At 48.7% G+C, this 27,817-nt stretch overlaps 1 protein-coding gene and 1 long non-coding RNA gene across 2 annotated transcripts in view; one reads left to right on the top strand and one right to left on the bottom strand.

Moving 5' to 3' along the window:
- Window positions 1-27,817, bottom strand: part of LOC136794072 (uncharacterized) — a 321,393-nt gene that overhangs the window by 245,516 nt on the left and 48,060 nt on the right. The window lies entirely within an intron of this gene.
- Window positions 7,783-13,665, top strand: LOC131755450 (Golgi-associated RAB2 interactor protein 4-like). Its single transcript, XM_067020289.1, has 2 exons — window positions 7,783-8,824; window positions 13,487-13,665. The coding sequence occupies exons 1-2, from the start codon at window positions 7,783-7,785 to the stop codon at window positions 13,663-13,665; spliced, it is 1,221 nt and encodes a 406-aa protein (XP_066876390.1).

The raw sequence follows: 27,817 nt of genomic DNA, 5'->3' as shown, positions 1-27,817 counted from the left end.
AGATTTGAACCCGGTTTGGCCCTATGCTCGTAACTACTCATCATGCAACCTCTCAGTCCGCCAACCCGTTCCAGCCAGCTGGCTGGGGGTAGAAAGTGAGTGATGCTCTCTGTCCCTGAGGTTGCACTTCTGACGTTTACCCTCAAGTGGACCTCTCAGCCTCATTCTGTTCTATCCTGTTTGGTGGCCACAGATGGCACTTTGCCCTCTGTCCAGCCATTCACTGGTGCTGTCGATTCCAAGGAAAACCCAAGGTTTGAGGGAGTGAGGGAGCTCAGGGCAGGCCTTCCTCACAGCGGAAGGCTAAATGTGAAAGACAGCATCATGGTTGGTCCGCGGTTCCATCCTATTGACAATAATAATTGTGACAGGTGCCACTGACAGCAGGTGATGCTCCAGACATCTTATATGCATTCTGTCATTTAATCCTCAAAGCAACTGAGCTGGCAGTTGCTGTGGGATTTCGCTGTGGGATGTGGGGATGGGGGTGGGAATTAAAGCCTAGAGAGGTTAAGTAACTCCCTAGAGGACACAGCGAATTCCCCTCTGCTTCCCCCCGCCCCCTAGGGCTGCAGCACCTCTGCTCTCTCCACGGTCACCGCCCCGTGCCCTTGTGCTTCCTAAACCCATTTGCACAGAAGTTCCTTCATGATTTCTCAGGATCTTTCTTTGCTTCTCCTCCTGCCTCAGACTGTCAGTTCCTCAAAAACCAGGGCTGTATTTACCAGTTCTCTTTATGGCCTCTCCTCTCCAACGCCAAGGGCCCCACGTGAAGCTTTTCATAAGGTGGACCCTAGTGAGGTGCTCCAGGTTCTAATGCAGCTATCACTGCATTAGCAGCTGGCACCACTGGTAGAAATGCACAAATTAAGAAACAGCCAAAAATCTGCTCATCACTCCAAAGAACTCTTCACTTGCCTAGATAGGCATAAAGCATGTGTCTGTCTAAACCTTTCAGAAAAACGCCTACCCATGAGTGTCTAAGACCCAACCATGTAAATCATGATGCAAATGAGGCAGTAGCCACGGGGCTGGTTGCCAGTCCACACAGCCAATTGCATCTGCTCATACCCAGAGACACCACAATACTGGCAGGAAAACCCCACTCCTCCAAGCTCGTCCCTGCCCTGATGACTCAGAGATAACCGTGCAGCACTTTACTTGGCAGCCTCTCAAAGCAGCCTCTTAGCTTCCCTGCCAATCCTCCTGCATCCCCACCCCGACCCGGCACAGGCGGGGAGAGGTGATCACAGAAGAGCTGTTTCTGGCTGTCCTTGCAGGACAGCAACAGTGACTGCCCAGCCTTGCTCAGGAAAACACATTCATGTAACCCCGAGCAACCCCTGGGCAAGCAGCGGCGATAGAAGGAAACAGGTGTGAGCCTGGCTTAGGTTTGGGGAAAGCATCATTAACTTGAACAGTGCACAGACTTTGTGACAACGTAGTGATGGGACCAGAGTTTACTTTTGTACAGTGAGGAAACTAATTTCTTAGCAAACTAATCCAATTCTTTGTTCATTTGTTCAATGCATAGATAAGAACACACTCAAGGAGTGTTAGAAAACGCCCTAAAAATGGCCAAGAAAAAAAAAAATGGATAAGAGAATCCGTCATAGCACCCTGGTCTATGGGTGAAATCAGGCATTTTCAAGCTGTTTCGAAGCCCTCACATGTAGCAGGAAAACAGACCTGTGAATCTTAGTGCTTCCCTCTTTGTTGTGGCAGATTCACAGGACCCTCTTTTTTAGCCCTCTGTCACTCCACTCCATGATAATACGTATCCTTGAAAGAAATAAAAGCCCTTGTGCTTTACAATATTTAAATAATTTATTTTTAATTTTATTTATTTTTGAGGATGTATCTTTTTAAAATATTTATTTACTTATTTATGTATTTTTGGCTGCATCGGGTCTTAGTTGCAGCACACTGGATCTTTGGTTACGGCGTGTGGACTTCTCTCTAGTTATGGTGTGCGGGCTCCAGAGCACATGGGCCCTGTAGTTGCAACACGCGGTCTCACTAGTTGTGGCGTGCGGGCTTAGTCGCCCCGCGGCACGTGGGATCTTTAGTTCCCAAATCAGGGATCAAACCTGCGTCCCCTGCATTGGAAGGCGGATTCTCAACCACTGGACCACCAGGGCAGTCCCAGTAATTTATTTTTAATTCTGTTTGCTCTCTCTACCTATGAGATGACCCCAAAGAATGACTTTTTAAAAATCACTTTGGCTTTGGAATGTCCTAAGTCTTTGCCACTCAAAGTTTGGTCCACAGACTAGCAGCACTGGCATCACGTGGGAGCTTGTTAGAGATGCACACTTTCATCATCCAGATATCCTGGGTCAGGGTCTGCGGTTCAGCAAGATCCTCTGATGCTTCCAATGCAAATTAAAGTTTGAGAAGCACCTTGTTGGATATTATCTTCATGGGCAGTGACTTTCCTTGCAGAATTTTGCTTTGCTCCCAAGGATGCTAACAGGGGCTCGTCTTCTCTGAGCGTATGCCTTGTCCTGGGGACAGCCAGCCTTGGGCAGAGGTGAGGGCGGGAGGAGCAGAGAGAGAACAACCCAAGGACTGCAAGGACAGATCACGTAGGGAGTGTGTGCATGTCATGACCTTGGCAACTGGCCTCTAGATCAAGAGGAGCAAATGAGTGGAAAGAAGCCCAGAAAGCAGGCTCTCCCGGGAGGGCAGCAGCGGGGTGAGAAGAAGCACCTGTCTTGATGCAGGTGGGAGGAAGGAAGAGAGAAGCCCTTCAGGCTCAGCACAGTGACCCACGGGGTCTCTATTTCAGCCCAGCCCACAGGGTAGGTGGGCTAGGGGCCGAAGAATGGTCAAAGGCAAGGAGCCAGGCTGAGAACTGGACCCAGACCTTATCCAGATGTCCTGGCCTGTCCGCCCCTGACTTGTGCTGAGCATATGAGAGAAACAGGTTGTGATTCATGGGCAGAGATCAAAGCTGGCCTTGCCTCCAGCTGACAGACCAGAGGAAGCCAGTGGGAGGGGGAGGGGGGTGTAGATGGCACCGACTTAGAGCCAACTGCTGCACGGGAAAACTTGTGTAATTTTCTCTGGAAAAGTCCTGAGCCCACAGGATGAGCACAGCAGGAGCCACACCACTTTATACCCTTAAGAGATCATTCTAGTATTTCTTTCCTCCTCGGTGTTTCCTAGACAGAAGTCAGACCCCTGACTGTAGGGACGTATACTGAGCCCTTTGAGTTACCTGTTGAAGAAAGTCTTGACCTTAACGGGTGGAGGAAGCCCTCCCATATCCCTTCACAATCTCTTCCCTCTCCACCCTTTTATATCCTCAGCTTAGCTGAGAGGTTTCAATGATCATGTGACAAGCTCTCAGCTACTTTTGTGGTACATTTTGCATACAGGCTACCACTGCCTTTGGAATGTGGCATCTACTGTAAATTGATAGCTGAGTCAAAACTTCAACATTATATCTTGTGGTATGGGAAACAGAAAAAAAAAAACCTGGGAAAACCCTAAGTGCTTATCAATATTGGTTCAGTACACTGTAGAATACATGCAGTGGTTAAAAAGAACAAGGCCCCTTTTGATGTAGGAACATGAGATGGTAACCAAGCTGTATTATGGGCAAAAGCAAGCATCTTGTATTGTCTTAGTTATGTCTAAAAGGAGAGGGAAAGACGTTCACATCTTGTCTTTATATGCATAGAATATTACTGAATGTACATACTAGAAACTGGATTGTCCACTACTTCTAAGTAAGGGGCCTTAAAGGTCAGAGTTCAGGGGAAGAGTTAGCTCTTACTGTGTAGGGGGTCTCCGAAGTTTGTTTGTGTTTTTTTTTTTTTTTTTTTTTTACTGTAAGTATAGATTACATTTTCAATTCCCAAAAGATTATAGAGTCATTTAAAATGGTGATTATGAAAATTAATGAAGCAATATGGAAAATTTTATGATGTAATGTTAAATGAAAAAAGCAAGATTCAAAGTCATTAGGTACGTTCTGATTTCAGTCATGCAAAGGTAAGCAAACGAATGAAGACATGACGGACATGAACAAAATTTAAGAGTAGTTTTGTTATGGTTGCTGAGATTTTCCAAACTTATAAAAATTAACTTTATTGAAGTATATACACAAAAACGCACCCATTTTAAGTATACATTTGGATGAATTCTGACAAATTCATACACCCATGTAATCAAGTTACAGAACATTTCCATCATTCCCCAAAGTTTCTTTTTGCCCCATCCCATTCAGTCCTGACCTGCAATCAGTAATGTCACTAGAAATTAGATTTGGCTTTTCCAGAGTTTCCGATAAATGGAATCATACAGTGTGTACCCTTTTTGTGTCTTGGCCTTTTTGCCTCAGCATAATGTTTGTATCCATCCTCCTCTTCTTCCTCAGTAAATCCTGGGCAATGTACCTAGCTAAAAGATTACACTTCCCTGCCTTCCTTGCAACTAGATGTGGTCATATGATACAATGATGGCCAAAGAAACATAACTAGAAGGGTCATGTGGGACTTCTGGAAGGCTCTGTAAAAGTGAGAGGCAGACCACCTTTCTCTTTCCTTCCCCTTTCTCTTGCTGATGGCCTGGAATATGGACTTGATGAATGGGGCTCCAGCAGCCATCTTGGAATATGAAGTGACCCTAAGGATAACCAGGAAAAGACAATGAGCCTAGGTCTCTGATGACACAGTGGAGCTGCCATACCAGCTTGACTCCCTTCCTTTCAGACTGCTTTTAAATGAGACTACATATATATCTTGTTTAAGTGCAAATCTTTGGCGTTCCAAATTATCTGTAGTTGAAACTAATGCTACTTACTCCATCAGCCTTCTAGCACTATCTGATGATTTTAAATTATGTATATGTTTGATTATAAAATAAATTTTAATTAAAAACAAGCTTTTATATCAATTCTGGCAAAAACAGTTCAAGAAAAACATCACAGACCGACATCGTTCATAAATACAGATACAAAAATTCTTGACAAAATTCTGGCCAGTTGAATCCAGCAATATGTTCAAATAATGCACCACGACCACATGGGGTTTCCCAGGAGTGAATGGCCAACTCAGCATCTAAACAACAATCAGTGTACTTGACCACATTAACGGAATGAAGGATTAAAAATCAAGTAATCAGGGCGTCCCTGGTGGCGCAGTGGTTGAGAGTACGCCTGCCGATGCAGGGGACGCGGGTTTGTGTCCCGGTCCGGGAAGATCCCACATGCCGCGAAGCGGCTGGGCCCGTGGGCCATGGCCGCTGAGCCTGCGCGTCCAGAGCCTGTGCTCCGCAATAGGAGAGGCCACAGCGGTGAGAGGCCCGCGTACCGGAAAAAAAAAAAAAAAAAAAAAAAATCAAGTATTCAGCTCAATAGATGCAGAAAAAGCATTTGAAAAACACCAATAATCCTGCACGATAAAAATGCCCAGAAAACTAAAACTAGAAGTGAATTTCTTAAACTTGACAAAAGGCAACTCTGAAATAAAACTACAGCTAACAACATACTTTATGGTGAAAGATTGAAGATTTCCCCTGAGAGAGGGAACAATGAAAAGATAACTGCTCTTAACCCATCTATTCAATTCTAGGCTGGAGCCTTTAGCTAATGCATAAAGCAAGAACATGAAATAAAAGTCACACAGTTTGGAAAGGAAAAAGTAAAACTTTCTTTACAGGCAGCATCATTGTCTACAGAGAAAATTCCAAGAAATCCTTAAAAAAAACAAACAAAAAAACACCAAAACTAGAATTAGTAACTGAATTTAGCAAGGTGAAAGGACACATGATCAACACACAAAAACCAATAAACCAGCACGAACAACTGGAAAATTACAATCTTACAAATCCCATTGACAATAATATCAGAAAGCATCAAATATTTAGGGATAAATTTACTGGAAGATGTGCAACACATCTACAGTGAATTTTTATAATACATTGTATAAGCCGAGAGATATTTAAAATGTTTAAATAAAAGACTAGATAGTATCACCCGCATGGATTAGAAGGTTTAAGATTATCAAATGTCAATTCTCCCCAAATTGACCTATAAATTTAATGCAACCACATTTGAAGACAACTGTGGTTTCTAGACAATGACAAGATAATTCTAAATTAATATGAAATTTTAAAAATAATACAGTGAATCTAAAATTGAATAAAATAAGATTAATGCTGTAAAAGAGACACATATGAGATTCTACAATAGCACAGAGGAAGGAAGAATAGGTTCGATTAGGTAACTCAGGGGAGGCTCCTCAAAGGAGGTACCATTTGAACGGGCAGTTGAAAGATGACTGAGGACTTCCCACGTGGGCATTGATTTACTTAGGCTTTGCTGATCATAAAAAACTACAACCCATCTCACTCAGTCAGGTGAGGGGCTTGCACGTGCAACTGTCCAGGAGAGAAGTCTCATAGAAATCTCTGGTGAGGACTTCCCTGGTAGCACAGTGATTAAGAACCCACCCGCCAATGCAGGGGACATGGGGTTCGATCCCTGGTCGGGGAAGATCCCACACGCCGTGGAGCAACTCAGCCCGTGCACCACACCTACTGAGCCTGCGCTCTAGAGCCCAGGAGCCACAACTACTGAGCCCACGCGCCACAATGACTGAAGCCCACCTACCCTAGAACCCGCGTGCTGCAACTACTGAAGCATGCACACCTAGAGCCCGTGCTCTGCCACAAGAGAAGCCACCACAATGAGAAGCCTGCACACCACAACGAAGGGTAGCCCCCGCTTGCCGCAACTAGAAAAAGCCTTCGTGCATCAACAAAGACCCAACGCAGTGGAAAAAAAAAAAAAAAAAAAAAAAACCAAAAAAACAAGAAGAGAAATCTTTGGTGAGACCTCACGGTTTCTGGGCTTGGAGGGCAGTTCTGGATCTGAGGTTCCTTTCCTGATCTTAGCAGCCAGAACCCCTAAATAGTTAATGTAGTCTTCTGTCTGTCTCTATCTTTTCTTGCCTCCTCCTACCAATTTTTAATGTTATTATTAAAAATCACCATCGACGTTTACTGAGATTTTATGAAAGGACAGACTAAGGATCGCCACCGCCAGCTCTACGTTATTCGATACAATTAAACCATGGGCTTAAATGGTTCAAATTTAGCCCATCATCATACATTCCTATAGATTTCATCCAGTAGCTAAATCTGGGGGAGGAAAAGAAAAAGGACCCACACAAAATTTTCCCAGTTGAAGACATTTTTATTCTAGTAGCCAGCTCAGTCGCTGGCAGCATGGGCCTGTCCTCCGCGGGGGCAATGGCACGTTTGGGAGAGGATGGGGGCCCTGCACTGGGCGGGCGGGGCGGGGCAGCTGGGGGATGAGTCAAAGGGCTATGTGACAGTGATAGGTCACAAAGGGCATCAGAGGATAAATAGGCTGTGCCAGGGCCTTAGGCCGAGAAAGTGGTTACTTCTCTCACTAGGACTGACGTTCACAGCCGCTTGGGGAGATAAAAACCCAGAAGCGGAAGTGAGCTGAGGCCGAGGGGGAGCCTACCATACCTCTCTACACACTTGAAGAGATTCAGCCTGGGGTCCAGGCGCCCTACAGAGTCCCCGCTGTGACCATCGGTGCCCCTACCCACACCCCTGCCTCTGGGAGACCCTGAGGCAAAGGTGGGGGCCTGTGGGCTGGGCTTGGAAGACCTGCCGTAAGGCTGCCTGCGTGACGCAGGAGCACCGCAGCTCGCTCTGCTCTTCGGCCCATTAGGCCGAGGGAGGGAAGAGCCAGGGGCCCGCCTTAACCACGCTGCCTGGCAGTGATCGAAGACAGCCATGAGTGGGGACTCTCTGCTCCCGTATCACACGGCCCAGAGCAGCACCGGGCTGGGCCTGTTCAAAAGCACCATGGGGGAGCTGCAGCAGCAACTGCACAACGGCGAATACGACATATTCAAGTACGCGCCGATATTCGAGAGCGACTTTATCCAGATCACGAAGAGGGGACACGTGATTGACATGCACAACTGTGTCTGCACGGTGACCGTGGGCATCGCATCCACCAGCCCCGTCCTCCCACTCCCAGACATCATGCTGCTGGCCCGACGGGCCACCGGCTGTGAACAGCACGCTGAGCACAGCCAGCCCACCAAGGGGAAGAGCCACAAGGTTGCCAAAACCTTAGAGCTCACCAGGCTCCTTCCCTTGAAGTTTGTAAGGATCTCCACACACGATCGTGACAAACGACAGCTGCGCGTGAAGTTTGCCACTGGCCGCTCCTTCTACCTGCAGCTGTGTGCCCCTCTGGACGCGCAGGAAGACCTCTTCGCCTACTGGGAAGAGCTGATTTACCTCCTGCGACCACCAGTGGACGGTCACAGCCGCACCTACGCCGTTCCAGCCGGGGACATGATCTGCAGGACTCTGTTCGAGGAGGAGGAGGAGGATGGGAGGAGCCCGGCAGTGGAGGATTTCCAAGGAGAGTGGGATGAGGACCAGGTGAGCATCAGGAGCCTCCACACGCCCTCTGAGGTGGCCGCGGTCGGGTCTGCAGCTTTTGCTGGCGGGGAGGGGATCCAACTGGACTCCCACAAGCCCGATACCATGTCCGATGTGGCCACTGCCAAAGCAAAACCTACAGTGCTTGACAAAGAGTCAGCATCGCGGGCAACGACAAAGGTGGAGACAGCAGGGGTGGCAGGCGGCACCGCAGCGGGTGCTTTGAGCGTGGCAGAGATCAAGTCTCCTGCCCCCGAAGAGCAGAGCGCGGCCATAGCAGACACAGCCAGCAAGGGTCCAGGAGCAAGTAAAACCAACACAGCCACTGGGGGCACTGCGGGGAACAAGACCATCCAAAAAGCAGCCGGCCCGGGCTCAGGCAGCCGGAGAGCCACTAGAGACGACCAAAAGGAGAAAGGCCACGGCAGCCCGGGGGACAACAAGCAGGGCACTGCTCACAAAGCCATCAGCCGTGCTCCCATCACCAACGAGTCCAGGACCTCGCACAAATCGGGCAGGAGCTTACCTACAGCAAGTTCAGGTTCCATCACCAAGAGACTCAGCAGGATCGGCTCTTTCTTCAGGAATGTCAGAGCCAAGCTTACGACAAAGACAGTGTGGCCTCCTCACGCGAGGAATATGTGAGCATCCCGCCGAAGGCAGTGGAAGGGACCCGAATGGAGGCCATCACAGAGACAGCAGAGAGTGGCCAGGGCCTGGAAATCACTGGTGGTGTGACATCTGAGACCACGGAGCCAGCGACCGTTGAAGGACCTAGAGCTGGGAGCTGCAAAGGGAACCAGGGCTCAGGGAAATACCCCTGGAGAGCCCATTGCAGCTTCCTACGGAAATTGAAATAAAAATCTGAGAATGCATGCCGTGTTCTGTCTGACTTTCTAGGTCCCGAAGCCCAGACGGAGCCTCACAGTGGATTCTGGGAGGTCAGCTGCGCCACAGTCTGAGACCCAGTGTCCAGTCAAGCGCAGCCCCACCTCACACACATGCTCAGCGCCAACAGCGGTGCTCCATCTGGCCTCCACTCCTTTCTGGCTTTGCCCCCCCCCCACAGCCATGGTCGAAAGTCAGACTATGGCCTGGGAAGCTCTCCTTCACTATGCCCGTATTGTTTTTTATAAACGCTTATTCCCTCTGAAGGCCTGTAAACAAAGCAAGAACAGGGACGCATGTCCCCTCGGGCTATTCAGTGGACAGAAATAAGGGCAGCAGTAGTGGCTAGCAATCAGAACAGCAAGCACTCTCACCTAGACTTAGCCGTTCCCTTCCCAGGTATATACCCTGGAGAAACACACATGTTCTAAGGAACAACTGTGAGAATGTGTATAGCAAAAATAACTTAACAGCAAAACACAGGAAACAGCCCACATTTCCATCAACAGAATTAATACAGCAGACTATGAAGTGAGTGCAATATTCAATAGTGAAACATAAATGAGCTACACACATTAGCATAGATCAACTTCTCCTGATTTTTAAAAACATCAAAAGAATGGGATACAATTCCACTCACGGAACCATTCTGAAACAAGCTCAAACAATGCATTGCATAGGGTACATATTTTAAAAACAACTGTAGCTAAACGTGAGGGAAGAGTAAACACAAAATTCGGGACAGTTTTCTCTAGGGTGGAAAGGCTAGGTCAAGGAGGTTGACACAAGGCTGTCAGTGCTGCTGGGAATCGCTCCGTCTCTTAGGCAAGATGGTAGGTACACAGGTGGTGTATTTTTCACATTTTACTAACTCTGAAATCAGCATCGCGGCACTTGTGATGAAGTTATTGCCAATGCCTTTCTCTATTTTTCACTTTTCTTTATGCACAAAGGTGATGTCAGAAAGGCTTGGCATCTTTAAATTACACTTATTTAAGGTAAAGTACAAGAACGCTGGTTTGGTTATTAGGAAAAGAAGGAACGATATGCCTACTTTCCAGATAAGAACACTGAGGTTCAGAGAAGGTAACCTGCTCCAGTCGCACATGGGATCTTTGCAGAACAGTCATCCACCAGCCCACTTCTTTAGGCAAAGCCCTGTCCGGGGCACGGGAAGGAGGCAAGCAAACAAGCCTGAGACAGGACCGGCACAAGAACCCGAGGCACCAGCATTCTTACCATCATGTTCCAAAACTACAGAGATGAGCATCAATTTTACTAGACTGAGCGGAGGGAGGGGTGGGGGCTGGGAGCCGGTTATCGGACTTCAGTGAGCTCACAGCTCTTAGCTGGCCTTCTCTCGAGAGCATCCAGACCACCCCTGAGCTGCGTCTGGCTCCCTGGCTTCTACCTCTAGCCTCTGGCATGACCCACGCTGCAGCCATAAACAGGCTCCCACCTGGAATTCCAGCGTCCACTCCTGGAACACCCAGCGTCCAGTCCTCCTGCAGCCACTAATTAAACTTTGGAATGCCCTACTCAGAAGGGTTTCTCCATACCAAATCTGATGGTGGTTCCTCTTCTTGGTGATTAAGAAATTCAGAGGGAGAAGGCTCAGGACGATAGCGATGGCGGTGAGGGCCGAGGGTCCTAGAAGCTGGAGACAAAGGGCAGGATGTCACGAGACAATTCCAGAAGCCCAGCTGTCATTACGGGGGTGGGGGGAGGCTCAGACTTGGGCCCTAAGTCAGGGAGGTGTCAGAGAGTCCAATGAGGGCAGCTACCAGGTTATAGAGACCAGGACTCATGGGCTCCTTAGATGGAAATACCTGTGGAAGATGGAGTCCATCTTCGTTAGGGATGGGAGAGAGGGGGAATGATGCACCTCACAAAATGGAATGGGGGCAGGGTCACAGTCAAGACGGGTCATGCACGTAGATGGGCAGCGCCTGGCTAGAACGGTGAAGACAGACTCTGGAATCGGGATCTGGGTTCAAATGCTGACTTTACACACACTGGTGTGGCCTTGGGCAAGTTACTGACCCTCCCTAAGCTGCAGTTGCTCACATTAAATGGAAATGGAGCTATTCCCACTCTGCCTGTAGTGAGTGCTGGTGTCATACAATCAATGATTATCCCCTGACAAGGGTTGCCAGATTTAGCAAATAATTATATTAAACTGCCTGCCCAGTGACATTTTCATTTCAGATAAACAGCAAATAAGTTTTTAGTATAAGTATATCCCATGTCATGTTTGGGATATACTTATAATAAAAATTCTTCTGTTTATCTGAAATTCATCTTTAACTGGACATCCTGTATTTTGTCTGGCAGCCCTACCCCCCAGCTCTGTGACTTGGGACAGTTATCTTCCCTCCCTCTTTCATCTCTCTATCTGGAAAATGTGGAGCTGGAGAGTAGGGTAAATGATTTTTAAGTGGCTGTAATGTGAGATTCCTCCTGACGTCATTTGGGTTCCATTCTCTAGACGAGCCCCACCCCACTCTTCAGTCTGTGGGCCTCATTTTCAGCTCTCAGCCCCTAAGAATGTTTAGTTTCTAATCTTGACACCCTAGCAAGCCAGTGTTTCATTTATGCAGCAACTGCGCCTCCCAGTGTCCAAATGGACAGGTGCCCAGAAGGCAAACACCTGCCTACAGCCGGGGCTGGGAGAATAGTCAAAGGAATGTGAACAGAAGGTTAAATACACTCTCTCTGGCAAAAATGCTACAAATGCTAACGGTAGCAACCCCAATTCCTACCGCTCCCCCTTTACCAGGGTCTCATGGTGACTTTCTGATGTTAGGACCACCTGCCAAGAGTCAGGGAAAGTGATGGGTGTGTTGTCTGCAGTTTCACTTGAGTCACGGGTCGGCCTGTTTAACTGCCCTGCATTTTCCCCAGTGTCCTTCCTCCCTTTCTCTCTAATAATAACAGCCAACAGTTATGCACTTGCTGAGCACCCTCTGTATGCTAGGTCCTAGACTGCAAGGTAGCAAGTCCAAAAGTGTCCAGGCCCCAAGCCCTTATTGTGGGGACACTGGGGCAGTAGCAGAGGTACAATAATGATGATAACACACAGCTGGTATTCTGGAGCATTCCACACTCACTCACAATCAATATGCCGTTGATACACTCACCCAGGGGCCTGTGAAACACAGCACATGGGCCAGATCTCTCCACCTGTTTATATGCCGACCTCAAGCCATACAAAGATTGTTTATCGTTCTTACATTTTAAAATGATTGAAGAAAATCAAACGAAGATGATTTCATGATATGTGTAAATTACATGAAATTCAAACTTCAGTGTCCATAAGCAATTTTATTGGAACACCACCAGGCCTGTTTGATTAGTATTGCCTGTGGCTGCTTGTGCACTAGAAGGGAAGAGTTAAATAGTTTTGAGAGAGACCCTATGGCCCCTAACGTCTAAAATATCTACAATCTGCTCCTTTACAGAAAAGTCTGTGAGCCTGGAACCAGCCCTCATGGAGCAGAGCTGAAGAAGATCTTCAAATGAACTGCCCCACCCCCATGCATAACCAACAAGACAATTAAACACCTATAGGGTATAGCTGTGTCCCAGATGCTATCTAAGTGCTTCACAGGTATTAGCTCATTTAATTCCTCAGCAACTCAAGGGCTGGGGCACTTCGGTTAATTACAGTCCTCACTTTGCCACTGAGGAAATGAGGCACGGAGAGGCTAAGTTACTTACTGGAAGGTTTTACAACTAGCAAGTGCTGAAAGCAGGTTTTGAACCCAGGCAGTCCCACTACAAAGTCTGTGATTTTAATTAAAAAGAAAAAAGAAAATCCTGCACCACAAAACAGATATAAGAAAGTTAGAAAAAGTTCTGATTTTTTTTTTTTTTGGCCTGGTTGGCTACTTAATGCTTTTTGAAAACCAAGTAGTAAATTCTTTCCCCTAAATTTTCTTTCCCTTTTTTTTGTTGTTGGTAGTGGTGGTGGTGATGGTGCCCTACCATTACTGGTAACTTCAAAACATGCCTAATCTGCTCACTTGTTACCCCGATATCACACCCAAAAAGTGCCAATGTCATCACCATCATCATCATACAGATGAGGAAACTGAGGCCCTGAGAGGTGAGCATCCAGCCCAAGGTGAAGTGAAGGTCATCCTCATCTAAGACTTTGCCCATTACATCAGCCCGCAGTGTGCAGATGGAGATAGGATTGAGGAGGAGGAGTGGGAGGAGGTGAGGAAGGAGGAGGAGGAGGAGGAGGGGGAGGAGGAGGTGGGGGAGGATGAGGAGGAGGAGGAGGAGGAGGGGGACGTGGAGGGGGAGGAGGATGGGGAGGGGGGGTGAGGAGGATTCAACTCAAATCTCAGCTCTCTCTGCCCCAGAACACCTGCCAGAGGTAGAGAAAGCAGATGATGATCCAGATGAGCGGCAGCCACAGCCCGTTGAGGTAGGTGATGCTCTCAGTCAGCCGCTGCACATCCACAGACACCAGGTTGACCACGTCCCCCACTGCGCTGGCCTTTCTGGAGCTGCTGGACAGAGCCAGGACCTGGGAGGGGCAGAAGATGGAGACCTGAGTCAGGAGGGAGGGAAGGAGAGGGTGAGGGGCAGTTAGGGAGGACCACGAGGGAGGAAGGGCCCAGGAGGGAGGGAGGCCCACGGCTTGGACTGAGCAAGAGAACAGCCACCCAGCAGGCCGGGGTCTAAGCTGTGCTGCCCCTGCTGGCTGAGGCAGATTTCTTTACCATCTGAGCCTCAGTTCACTCATCTGCAAAGTGGGCTAATAAAATCTCCTCAGCTAACCTCCCATTGTGAGACTCCAGGGAGAAGACAAAAATGAAAATACCCTGAAACCCCTAAAGCACTGGACTAATAACAATTAATAACATACTACTAGCGAGTGGTGAAAGCAATAGTTGATAATGGTGATAATGCTGATAATGGTGGTCATCTGCTGAGCGCTACAGCCTAGGCACTGTGCTCAATAAACTAACAGTTTCACCATTTTCCGTGATGGGGCACATCAGACAACTGTATGGAGCGGGTACTGCCATATTTCATTCAATCTAAAACACTGTGGATAAAGTACTCTCTACTTTTGTATCACTATGGGAAAAAACATCAATGCCAACTAAATTAAAACATCTTGATTTCAGAAGTTAAAAAGAGAAAAAAAACGTGAGACTAGAATCAGTGAGATGCAGAATTATTAACCCCATTTCACAGCTAAGGAAACTGAGGCACAGAGAAATTGACCAATTTGCCCAAAGCCAGAGGGCTCCTAAGTGACTGGGCCAGGATTGGAATCCAGGATGACAGAGGCACGACATGGGCTAGACAGGGTGTTAGACTGACCCCTGCAGGCATTCAGTGTGCCTCTCAGACACCAAGCTGGTTTTCTGGCAGCCCCAAATTTGCCCTAACTCTGGGGTCACAGTGGACCCCTTCCAACCTGTTGAATGCTACGTTCTACTTGCAGTCCCCTCTCTCTCTCTGCTGAGTGTGTCAGGGAAGAAGTGAGGGGGTGAAGTGGTGAGCTGGCAATGATTGAGTGTAGAAATCTGAAAAAAAAATCTTCAAATCTTTACCGAGCACCTGCTCTGGGCCTCACTCTGAGGTGAGTACTGTGATCAACAGAGGCAGGGCACTTGCTCTCTTCGGAGTGGAGTTTGAGCTGGGGGACAAAATTAAATAAAGATGTACATAGTTCATCCTTTAATAGTAATTATGATGAGTGCCATGAAGAAGTGTTTTCAAATATAGGTTTTTATCATTATTCAGGCACGGCAAGCCCACAGATCAGAGAAGACTGCCCTTGACAAGAGGGTTTATTATACTCACAGATCTCAAGAGGAGGGGGCACCCCACGCTATGAGGGGGCCACTGGGGAAGCACCAGGATGCTGCAGGGTTGGGGGGACCACAGGCAAGAGCTTGTTGTGGTTTTCATGGGAAGGTCAGGCAGGGTAAGCAGGTTTAGGATTGGCTAGTTGGAATAATTCCACCGGGCTCTTGGCATAGGAGCTGGGCCTCATTGTCTGGTACCCTGCCCCGGGGCGATTAAGGCAGGGGATAGTGGCCTAGAGTGTTAGGGCCCAAAAAGGAGGCAGTTGGGGTGTGAGCTCTGGATTGGTTGGCTTGCATGTGAAAGAGATGCTTTCAGATGAGTCTCTTAGCATCTCTGGGAACTGGCTGATCCTGGGAGGGACAGAGGGGCAGTCCCTCCAGGGTCAGCAAGACCCCAGATGTCAAAGCACCAGATACAGAAAGTAAGAAGACACAGTTAAAACAGAAGCAGCCCAGAGGGCAGAGTGGAGGGGTATGACCTCATCAGGTGATGAAGGCGGCTGCCCCAAGGGTGGGGATGGGAAGAGCAAAGCCTTCGGGTCATCTTCCTGCAGCCTCAGCTCCATGTGTGGACTCCCGAGACCGGACAGGCCACACCAGCTCCAGTGTGCTCAGGGGGATGTGGCCTGAAATTCAGGAGCTACACGGCCAGCCAGGAGCTGATCCCTTTGCCCCCTTCTTTCCCAAGTGACAGCTCAGGTGTGAGAGAAAGGGGCTTACACAGGACTGCCTTGCTCAGATGCTCCAGACCCCAGAGGGGCCAACATCTCTTAGAGCAGCAGCCTCACAGGTTTCGGTTCCAAGGTCCCCCAAGGGGACAAGAATCACTGCAGAGAGAAGCCCAAGCCCAATGCTATGGCTTACCTCCGGGTATCATAGTTCATTGGCAGAACTTTCAGCCCAGATGCAATTTACCAAGGGGTCAGGGGTCATTTTAATTGTAAGCAGTGTTACCGGGTAAAATAGCTGACAGTCCACCTTTATCCAGTTTCCACAGAGCCCGTTGGTTAGCCCTTTATTTATCCTCAGGGGGGTGAGTGTTCACTACATGAAGAGTTGTGGAAAGGGTGCCCAGGCAGTGGGAACAGCAAGTGCAAAGGCCCTGAGGTGGGAGATTGTTTGGCGTGCTTGAGGAACTGAAAGAAGACCTGTGGGGCCGGAGGAAAGTGAAAGAAGTGTGAAGGAAGTGTGTGACGTAATCAGCTAGAAGAGGTGCCAGGGTCAGATCACGCAAGCCTTACAGAAATAGCCAAGAAGGTGAGGGTGTGGTGTGGGCAAACATGAGTAAAGTGATGAATGAGTGTGGTTTTAGGCACTGATGACAGTAACGGTTCAGGAACATTCCACTTCTTGGCTGGAACATTTGTCTGTGAATTGGGACAGGATGGAGAGAGAGGAAAGGCCACGCCTCTCCCCTGCGGCTCACCTTTCTGTACACCAGGCCCATGATGGCCATTCGCAGCCTCATCTGTAGCACCTTGAGTCTGTACATGTGCTGCTGCTCGAACAGTGTTTGCAGGCAGGCAGAGAGGAACATCAGCATGGCGAGAAGACAGCCCTTCCAGGCTGGGGTCTTGGGGTCACCAATAAACTCCAGGAAGAGGCTGGTGAGAAAGGGCACCCATGGCTATTGCCTCTGCCTAAGCCTGGCCAGGTCTGGAGGACCAGACAGTATGGGGTTCTTTTTTGTTTTCTACAAAAATGGTTGCAATCATTTCCCCCACTGTCCACACTCATTTTCAGCGTGACTTGCGTCTCCACCAATCAACAGGTGAAGTTTTTACTGCCACCTGTTATGGGCTGAACTGTGTCGTCACAAAATTTATATGTTAAAGTCCAAACCCCCAGTACCTCAGAATACGACTGTGTATTTGAAAATAGGACCTTTAAAGAGGTGATTCAGTTAAAATGAGGCCGTTAGGATGGGCCTTAATCCAATACAACTGGTGTCCCTGTAAGAAGAGGAAATTTGGACACATAAGGAGACACCAGGGGTGCATGTGCTCAGAGGAAAAACCACGTGAGGACACAGCGACAAGGCAGCTGTCTGGGCAAGGAGAGAGCCCTCAGAAGAAACAACACTGATCTTGGACATCTAGCCTCCAGTAACGTGAGGACAAAAACTTCTGTTGTTTAAATGGGACCTAATTAAACTTAAAATCTTTTGCACAGCAAAGGAAACCATAAACACAACGAAAAGACAACCTACAGAATGGGAGAAAATATTTGCAAACGATGTGACCGAGAAGGGATTAATCTCCAAAACATACAAACAGCTCATACAGCTCAATATCAAAAAAACAACCCAATTGAAAAATGGGCAGAGATCTAAATAGACATTTCTTCAAAGAAGACATACAGATGGCCAAAACGCACATGAAAAGATGCTCAATATCGCTAATTATTAGAGGAATGCAAATCAAAACTGTAATGAGGTATCACCTCACACCAGTCAGAATAGCCATCATCAGAAAGTCTACAAATAATAAATGCTGGAGAGGGTGTGGAGAAAAGGGAACCCTCCTACACTGTTGGTGGAAATGTAAATTGGGGCAGCCACTATGGAGAACAGTATACGGAGGTTCCTTAAACAACTAAAAATGGAGTTGACCTATGATCCAGCAATCCCACTCCTGGGCATATATCTGGAGAAAACTCTAATTTGAAAAGAAACGTGCATCCCAGTGTTTACTGCAGCTCTATTTACAATAATAGCCAAGACATGGAAGCAACCTCCAGGTCCACTGAATGGATAAAGAAGATGTGGTATAGGTATGCAATGGAATATTACTCAGCCATAAAAAAGAATGAAATAGTGCCATTTGCAGCAACATGGATGGACCTAGATATTATCATACTAAATGAAGTAAGTCAGAGAAAGACAAATATCATATGATGTCACTTATATGTGAAATCTAAAAAAAATGATACAAATGAACTTATATACAAAACAGAAATAGACCCATAGACATAGAAGAGAAACTCATGGTTACCAAAGAGAAAAGGGGTGGGGATAAATTAGTTTGGGATTAACATATATACACTACTATTATAAAATAGATAACCAACAAGGACCTACTGTATAGCACAGGGAACTTTACTCAATATTTTGTAATAAGCTATAAGGGAAAAGAACCTGAAAAAGAATATATTGACATATGTATGTACAATATAACTGAATCGCTTTGCTGTATACCTGAAACTGACACAACATTGTAAATCAACTGTACTTCAATTAAAAAAGAAAAGAAAGAACAGTAGAAAAGATAAGCACCAGAAAAAAATTTCTGTTGTTTAAAGTCACCCAGTTTGTAGTGCTTTGTTATGGCAGCCCTAACACACTAACATGCCACCTCTTGAATCTGGGCTGGCTGTGCAACCAGCTTTGGCCTCACGAGAAAATGCAACTTTTGCTTTGTCTTGGAATCCTGCCAAATGGCCCCGTGAACAAGCCGGATTTAGCCTTTTGAGGATGAGAGACCACCGGAGCAGAGACAAGATATCCCAGCTGGGACTGTCTTGGACCAGCCAGTCCCCAGCCAGCCCCACAGGTGACTGCAGACAGATGAGTGAACCCAGCCAAGAAAAGAAGAATCACCCAGCTGAAGCCAGCTTGAATTGCTGACCCACAGGATCATGAGCTAAAGAAGTGGCTTTAAGTCCCTCACTTTTTTTTTTTTTGAGATATGCAGGCCTCTCACTGCTGTGGCCTCTCCCGTTGCAGAGCACAGGCTCCGGACGCGCAGGCTCAGTGGCCACGGCTCACGGGCCCAGCCGCTCCGCGGCATGTGGGATCTTCCCGGACCGGGGCACGAACCCGTGTCCCCTGCATCGGCAGGCGGACTCTCAACCACTGCGCCACCAGGGAAGCCCTAAGCCCCTCACTTTTGAGGGGCTTTGTTGTATAGCAAAAGCAAACGGATAGAGTCAGGCTAGAATTCACTCGTTTTCCCTCCCCAAGGTCACACACTTTCTTGTTTAATTGGTCCTTCCTGAGTATCCTTTTCACCCACCCTCAGTGCCCTGAGCACCAGAGGTCTAGGCAGAGGCAGGAGGAGGGCTGAAGGTCCCCTGGTCCTGGAAGGACGCCGTTAATGGGACCACCAGCCTCAGCGAGGCACCCAAGGCCTGGACCCACCTGAGGAGCTTGGGCACCGTGAACCTGAAGACATCACTGATGATGAGGCTGAGGGTCCCCAGGAGGAAGGTGGAGCGGCCCACCTGCCAGATGGCCCTCAGCAGTGGGCCCCTCTTGCCCCCTTGTTGCTGCAGGAGGGTCTCCGTCTCTGGGGTCTCCGCACCGTGGTTTCCTTTCCTTTTAAATGTTGTCGCCTTGGTGTGCCTTAGGGGAGAGGACAAATCAGCTCTGGGTCCTTGTAAAAGATTGAATGTTTGGGTCTACCCCACCCCACGCCCCACCACCACCACCACCACCACCCAAATTCATGTTGAAACTAATCGCCAGTGTGATGGTATTAGGAGGTGAGACCTTTGGGAGGTGATTAGGTCATGCAGGTGCAGCCCTCAGGAATGGGATTAGTGCCCCTATAAGAAAAACCCTGGAGAAGTGCCCTCAGGTGTAACCCCATTTCATACATGAGGAAACTGAGGTTCAGAAGGTCAACTTGTCCAAGGGCACACAGCTGAGAAGTGTAAGAACTGGGATTTGATCCCAACCTTCAGAGCCCAGAACTTTTTGATCCCTTACGCAGCCCTCCCCTTCTTCCACAACCAGCCAGCCCTGAGGTAGTTTAGAACTGGTTCAGAATGGGTTTAGAATCACAGATGAGGTCTGTGGGCCTGGCACACCTGGTCTGAGTGAAACCACAGATGGAAGCTCAGGCAGCCATGATGCCTAAGATCCCTGGCCCATGATCATCATCAGAGGCCACAGGGAGAGGAAGGGGGAAGGAGGGAGGGGAGGAAGCCAGAGGGCCTTTCTGGAAGCAGGCTGGTTCTAGGCCATAGGGAGAGGCTGGCAGTGATGCAGCTACTGACAGTGCAGTTGCTGTGTGGCCTTGGGCAGGCTGCTCCCCTCTCTGTCTTCACATGCAAAAGGATGGGGCTGGCCCCACTCTCTGAGTCCCTTCCAGCTCTGACAACTTACAGGGTTATCAGAATTTCAGTGCTGTTTTCAGAGCTGGGACCCAGGGCCAGGCACTGGGATCAGCCCTTTACACACACAAGCTCATCAACTCCTCTCAACCTCCCTGCCCCATGGGTGTCATGGGGTCCCCATTTTACCTTGGAGGAGACTGAGGCTCTGAGAGGTGTGACAGGTGCCCGAGGTCACACATAGAGGACGGAGCAGGGATTTAAGCCCACATCTTGACTCACGATTCACAGAGAGCCTCTTTGTGAGCCCCACACCCCCCACCCAAAAATTAAAAAGAAAGGAAAAAGGAAAAAAAAACCCCTTGATGAGTGCAGGTACCCAGACCCTCATTAACAAGGTCAAGGTCTTGCCCCTCACCCCTTGACCCGGCTTGTTGTTTAGTTTGGCATCTCTGGAGAGTTGTGACTTGGCCTCCATCGTGAGCTGGGCATGCCTGCCGCTCACGTCTTGCTATTTGGGTCTTGAATGCCAAAAGGATGCTACCTTCTTATAAACGCTACCCCTGACCACCCCTCCCCATCGTATCACACCATTTAATTCATTGCCTTCATAGCCATGTTCACTGTCTCCAACTCTCTCCTTTTCTTATCTGTTCTGTTAGACCTCCAGGTGGGTGGACTTTTTTTCTTTTTTTTTTTTTTCATAAAACCCTTCAATGGTTTAATAAAAACTCTCCATTCCTAGACACAGTCTTGCATGGCCTGGCCCCTGCCCACCTCCCCACTTCATCCTGGTCCTCTCTGGTTTTCTTTTTTCTTTCTCTGTTTTTAAATTTATTTATTTATTTATTTTTGGCTGCGTTGTCTTCGTTGCGGTGCGCAGGCTTCTCATTGCGGTGGCTTCTCTTGTTGCGGAGCACAGGCTCTAGGAGCACGGGCTTCAGAAGTTGGGGCACTCGGGCTCGGTAGTTGTGGCACACAGGCTTAGTTGCTCTGCGGCATGTGGGATCTTCCCAGACCAGGGCTCGAACCCGTGTCCCCTGCATTGGCGGGCGGATTCTTAACCACTGCACCACCAGGGAAGTCCCTCTCTGGTTTTCTTTCAGCTCCTTGACACATCCACAACTTACCTTTCTCAGGACTTCAGCACAGACTCTCCATGGTCTGGAATGTCTCTGCCCCGCTCTTCCCAAGGCTTGACTTCAATTTCAACATCACCTCCTCAAAGACACTTTCCCTGCAGGCTACAACTAAAGGAGCTCTGGTCCTCTATCCCAGTCCCTTGTTTTTTGTCCCAGCATTTACTTCAACTTGTAATTATCTGTCTTCTCCACCAAAAAGCAGCTTTCTGGAACAAGAGGCCACGGCTGTCTTGTTTACTGCTGTATCCCCAGCATCAGAACAGGGCCTGGCACAGATCAGGCACTGAATCAAGCACTCACTACCTGGGAATAGACTGAACTTTTCAAGATCTCCTCGTGACACTGGACTTAACCTGTTGGTTGCTTTCACTAGGACCAGGTGCAACTAGTCTCTTGGCCCAGTTTAAACAGATACAAGTTTCCTGTTGTCCAGCAAAGCAAACCGCCTAGTCCCACTCCACCTGAACTAGCTGAAGGATCGGTGGTGTGCCTGGGCCTCCTTTTTCAGAGAGGTGGGTTGAGACCCCGGAAGTCAGCCTTTTTACCCCCAAGGCCCAGCCAGCAGTGTGTATACCCCTCCACCACAAGCCAGACATCCAGTCCCTCCCTCCCTTCCCCTCAAGAATCCTCTCAGCATCTCCTCAGGATGGAGGGGAGGGACAAATCTCAGCAGGCAGTCCAAAGGAAAAGTGGTATTTTTAGCACAAGAGGCTATAAGGAACCAGTCTTTACCACCCGGTTTGCTAAGAAATAAGCAAATGTTAACTTTCTACCCCTGTCTTGAAGCCTACCCCCACCCCCCAGCCTCCCCTTCCGGGATTTGCAATTCAGCCATTTTTCTAACCCTGCGCTCACCTCTCTCCCTTGTCACCTCCGTAGCCCTGAGATGTGGCCTCTCCTTGGCACCCACAATTTGCCTGGGGTCGGTCCGGGTCGGAGGCAAGGCCAGCGCGGCGTCCGCACCGTGCCTCGATGCCCGATGTTGGGTGCTGGTCCTGACTCAGCTGCTGCTGCACACCCACTGGGCTGGGCAAGTGCCAACCAGGGCCAACCCCGCCGCCCCGCCCCGCCCCGCCCCGCCCCCGCCGCCTCCGGCCCCGCCTAAAGTGGGACCCAGGTGGGTAGGCTTCCTGCTTGTATTTTCTTTTTACTCGTATTTCCCCCAGCACCGAGTTCAGCACCTGAATGCATAAGTGGCTCAATAAATACTTGTCCAGTGAATGGGAAAAAACAGCGGGAGTGATGTGTGCAAAGGGCCTACTGCTTGCTATTAATAAAGATTTGTGGAAGGAAGCAAAGGAAGGAAGGAAATGATTTGGTTTGGTTGATAGAACCTGGCCTTTGAGCAGGAAAACCGAGGTCCAAATGCCCTTCCCTCTGAGCCTCGGTGTTCCCATCCATAAAATGGGGTGGGTGAAGAGGCCACTGTGAAAGCCTCTTTCCCGCTGGATGTTTTGCTCTGTTCTGTTCTAGCTGCTCACACCAAAATTCTGAGTCACTGTGTTCAGCCTGCAGGCTTGGGAACAAACTTCTTCCTTTCTAGCTGGTCTCACTTTCCATCAGGGAAGGTCTCTAGACTGGTGGCTGGTCTTTGGTCTGTGGCCCCAAAGCCATTTAGTGCAGGACCCAAAAATGACCACAGGCCAAGGCAGGGGGCGTGAGTGAGTGGCCAGGTGCAAGCTGGGGGATATCAAAGGGAGTGGTGGCGACTGCAGCTCACATGCCCTGTTCAATGGGGAAGCTGCTACCCAGATCCACCCTCCTGTTGCCATGCAGGGATGTGGCCCAGTACTGCCATTCTACTTTAAGAGAGGCCCAAATTCCACATTTTCCTGTGACATCTCCAACATTTTAAATGTTGGTGACTTCTCCAAAAACAAAACAAAGAAAAAAACCTTAAACAACAAGACACCGTGCTGGCCAAACACACCTGTGACCCTGACTTGGCCAGCAGACAGATTGGTCTGTGACCTCTTAAGATGACATCTTCTCCCTTCCCCCAAAGGCTGCAAAATAGTTTAGAAATAAAACCAAAGTTCTCTTGGTGTGTAATGAGTCAGCTTAGAAAATGCCTGAACCAGATCTCTCTACAACCCTGCCATCCTCCTCTCTTTCTGTCAGTTGTTCACGGATTCTCAAACTGTTCTGGAGAGTGTTTCTATGTGCTAGCTCTAACACTGGGTGATTATCATTCCCAGGCTGGCAGGGGAGGCCAGAGCTGGGAGAGGGTGGACAAGACCTCCAGGGTCCTTTCGAATTAATTCTGCCACTCAAAAGTCACTTCAGCTGTACTTAAACTCACCGTACAGCAAGATATGCCCGGGGTGAGAGCGAGAGCTGCTCTTTTGATTTGCTCATATTACTTACCCCTTTTGCAAAACATACTCCCTTCCTTTGGGGAGCAGCTCTTCCCCTCCCTGTGTGGCTCTGAAGGGACCACCAATTATGGCGCCTGCTCTCCAGCCATGGGAATGGCTCCTGAGAGGCACAGGATTCAAGCCAGCTAATAAAAGGCCTTCCTTGGGATTGTCTATGTGGATGGTAGTAGGGGTTGCTGAGTTGGCATGATACAGGACAGGCGTTTATAGAGAGACCAGTGCCCAGACAACAGCTGAGCTGAGAGATGGAGGGAAAGAATTTGGACGTCATTCAAGTCCTGGATCCAGCCACACCTGAGGCCAGACCTACCTTCTCAGCTATGGGAGCCAGCAGACTCGGTCTCTCTCTGGCTCCTTCTAATTTGTGGGATTTAGCCACCTATAACAATCATCACAAAATAATAGAGTATGCAGGGGAACCCTGTAACTTTCCACAGAGCTACTTTTGTCTGTGCCCTGAAACACCTGGCCCCGGGGAGGTCAAGCGACTTGTCCAAGGTCATCAACTACTCGATGGCAGGGCTATGTTTAACCCGGGTTTAATTAATCCTATTAGAGAGCTTATTTCTCTAGACCAAAGTTTCACAAACCAGGTTCCTCAGGCTCTGAGCACTTCACAGAAGTTTCCAGAGATGCCAGAGAGGGCAAGAGTGAGGCAAGTGGGCAAGACTAGAAAGAGATTGAAATCCTCTGGATAACCGATATTGCTGGAAATTTTACCATTTTTAAGAAATTCGCTAAGTTCTTTTCTATAAATCTATTTTTTTTCTCATCTCACACAAGCTATGAGGAGCTAGGGCTAATGGCATCCCCCCCCCCCACCCCTTGAACAGATAAGAAAACTAAAAGCCAGGAAACTAATCACTCAGGTTAAGTAGTAAGTGAGTAGTTGCCTGCATGTTATGGACCATACCTACCTCTCCACCCCCAGTCTTAAAATAGTCCTTCTGTTCCCTGCCTCCATCCCACCATCCGAGCTTCCTTCTGGGAGCCTGGAGAGGTTCCCCCTCTGTCAATATCCTTTTGGAACCTGCAAAGCATCTGGGAGGAAAAGCATCTTGAGCCCGACCTGCTAATGCTTAGTGAGGTCAGCTGACAGGGAGGGGACTGTGGCGGTGGAGCCTGGAGTAGGGGCGTGGTTGTATTTGGGGTCCAGTGATTTGCTGACCCAGCTTTGGGCTGAGCGCCCATCTTCCACACACTCACCGCTGGGCTGCGCTGCGGTTCCTTGTCCATTCCTTTTCAAGCTGGGAAACCAGTTCTTCTGAGGAGTTTTCTCTCCCAAGCGACCAGAGGTCTTTTGGTCCCAGCGGCTTCCATCCAGTAGACCCTCCAAACTAACCTGTAAAAGAGGATCACCAGAGCAAGCTCCTCTCCTGTGTCCATCCCTGAAGGGTCTTGGCTTGGTAGCTGTGTGACCCTAGTAAGTCACTTCACCTCTCTGCACCTCTGCTGGCCCCTCGGCACAAGGAAAGCAATTTACCTAACTGCGCTAACACTGGAGGGCACTTCTTGGTCTACAAAGAACATCTCATTTAATTCTCATGTGAGCCTATACAGTAGATTACTATTGATCCAGTTTACAGAAAAGAAAGAAAACAGTGGCTCAGAGAGATTAAGTGACTTAACCAAAGGGTGACATGTGACAGGGGAAATAAACCTCCCTAGGAGTCAGAAGTCCTGAGTTGAAGAAAACTATTACTGTGGAGGAAACCTGAACTCCTTCCTCCCTCAGCTTTAAATGTACCCATTCTCCTCCTCAGTCACTGCGCCAGCCACCTGGCCTCGGGACCTTTGCACATGCACGTCACTCTGCTTAAAACTTTTTCCCTGCCATTTCTTACTTGTCCTTCACCTCTAGCCTACATGTGATTTCCTTAAGAGCCCACTTGATGACCCCCCCACACCCAAGTCCAGGTAGATTCTCCCACTGCAAGATCCTCTAGTTTCCTGAGCTTTTTCTTTATAATGCTTGCTGCAATTATCATTATTTAATTTTTCAGTCTGATTATTTATTTAGTCTTTCTCCTCCACTGGACAGTGAGCTCCACAGGGGCAAAGAAAGTACTTGCCTTGATTCTCCCTCTTCTGGATCCTCACATCCTGGCTCGGGGCACAGGATTTGTCAAATAAAAATCACTACTTTTCAGCCCTGTGACCTTGGGCAAGTCACTCACTGCCCAGCAATGGACCTCAATTTTCTCACCTTAAAATAATAGCGTTTCCCAGTGCTTGGGACTGGTATATGAGATGACTGTAGTGGGTGCATTGTTGGAAGAGGTCACCGAGAGGATGTGACCACTTGTGGACCTGTGACCTGGACCCAGGCAATCTGAGGCTCCTCCCTCCCCTGTCCTTGGAATGTACATTCCACCCACTGTTCTCACACTAGGAGCTACTTCAAGGATGCAGCAGTTAAGTGTTATACCATCTGGACGGCGTATATGTGTCTGAACCCTGTTAAGGCCTCTCTGTAAACTGTTGAGATTCTGGTGGGCAAGTGCAGAGATCTACTCATATTGCGGCACTCAAGACAAGCCTCATATGTAAGTTCTCTTGCGCGTTAACCCTGCCTGCTACCAGTCTGGAGTGGCTGCCTCTTTCTTCCGTCTCTCCAAGCCTACCGTCTATTGGGGCCAGTTTTCAAACCAACACGCACGCACAAGAAATTAACGACTGCAGACTTCCACAGCAGGAGTGTTCTTATCTTTTTAGGTCTCTTTCTTCTCCTGACACCAAGGAGAAGGTCTTGTTTGGAGCTGGTCTTGAGCTCCTCTTTGAGACTTTCCAGTTCCCTTTTCTAATGCAGAGCAAACTCAGGCAAGCAACAGTTTGGATCCAGAAATTATTCACAGTACTTGGTTTTCACTAAAATTATTTCTGGTGTTCTACATGGCAAGGGATTCTAGATTTTTCTGAGTTTGGTAGCGATAGAAAGTTTCCTTTTTTATTTTATTTTATTTTATTTTTTTGCGGTACGCGGGCCTCTCAGTGTTGTGGGGAAATAAACGCCTTTGCCTTAACGATGGTGGGGGAGAGAGTGAGTTTGGGGTGCGAGGTCTAGGAGGGGCAGGACAGTCAGGAAAGGAGTCTTCGAAGAAAGCAGGCCTTCACGGGGTCATTGAGAAGGTTGGGTTTGGTGGGTAGATGGAAACTGAGCTGTCACACACAGCCATGGCTCCACCTGGGCAAGGAAGAGGCTCTGAGGAGGAAATCTGAGTGTGTGAGGGGTATGTGAGGGCAGAGAGACAACTTCAGCTGGGTTCCTGAGTCCCAGAGGAATCCAGGTGGCAGAAGGAGGGTGGGCTCCCCTTCTCCCCTCTCTCACTCCTCTTTGGCTGTGCAGGGTCGCCTCAGGCCTGGTGATGTGAGCACGGGGATCAATCCCTCCTCCCATGGAGCTCCTGGTAAGAGACTTTGTGATGGTCCCTCAGGAGGCTACTGAGTGGGCCTGATAAGCGGCGGGCCGGGGGGCGGGGTTTAAAGAAGATGATTAAAGTTGCATAGTGATTCGATTTGAATATTCTAGTCAGGAGGTTTATTGATAAGAGAATGTTTCTTTTTAAATGATGTGACCACCACCACTGTTGAGTTTCTCCGCCAAGGTTGAGTGTGCACCGTGAGGAAAGATACTAAATATCTGAAGCGTCTAAATTGTAGTGGATGTAGCAAAGGACATCTGACGTGCCCTAAGCTGACGGTCCCCACCCCCGTGGGCCCCCAAGAAGAGGGAACCTCGTCTGTCCCTAAGTGTAAGCATGAATCGAACCCTGAAGCCTCCCGCAAAGAGGTCACTTAGCACCAATTAAAATCCAGGCCAGGGCTTCCCTGGTGGCGCAGTGGTTGAGAATCCGCCTGCCGATGCAGGGGACACGGGTTCGTGCCCCGGTCCGGGAAGATCCCACATGCTGCGGGGCAGCTGGGCCCGTGGGCCATGGCCGCTGAGCCTGTGCGTCCGGAGCCTGTGCTCCGCAACGGGAGACGCCACAATGGTGGAAGGCCCGCGTACCACCAAAAAAAAAAAAAAAAATCCAGGCCATTACCTCAGCAGACTCCGTGGCTTCATCCTCTCCAG

This window comes from Kogia breviceps, chromosome 1 (assembly GCF_026419965.1).
Source record: "Kogia breviceps isolate mKogBre1 chromosome 1, mKogBre1 haplotype 1, whole genome shotgun sequence".
Lineage (NCBI taxonomy): Eukaryota > Metazoa > Chordata > Mammalia > Artiodactyla > Physeteridae > Kogia > Kogia breviceps.
This window is presented reverse-complemented; position numbering and strand designations above follow the sequence as displayed.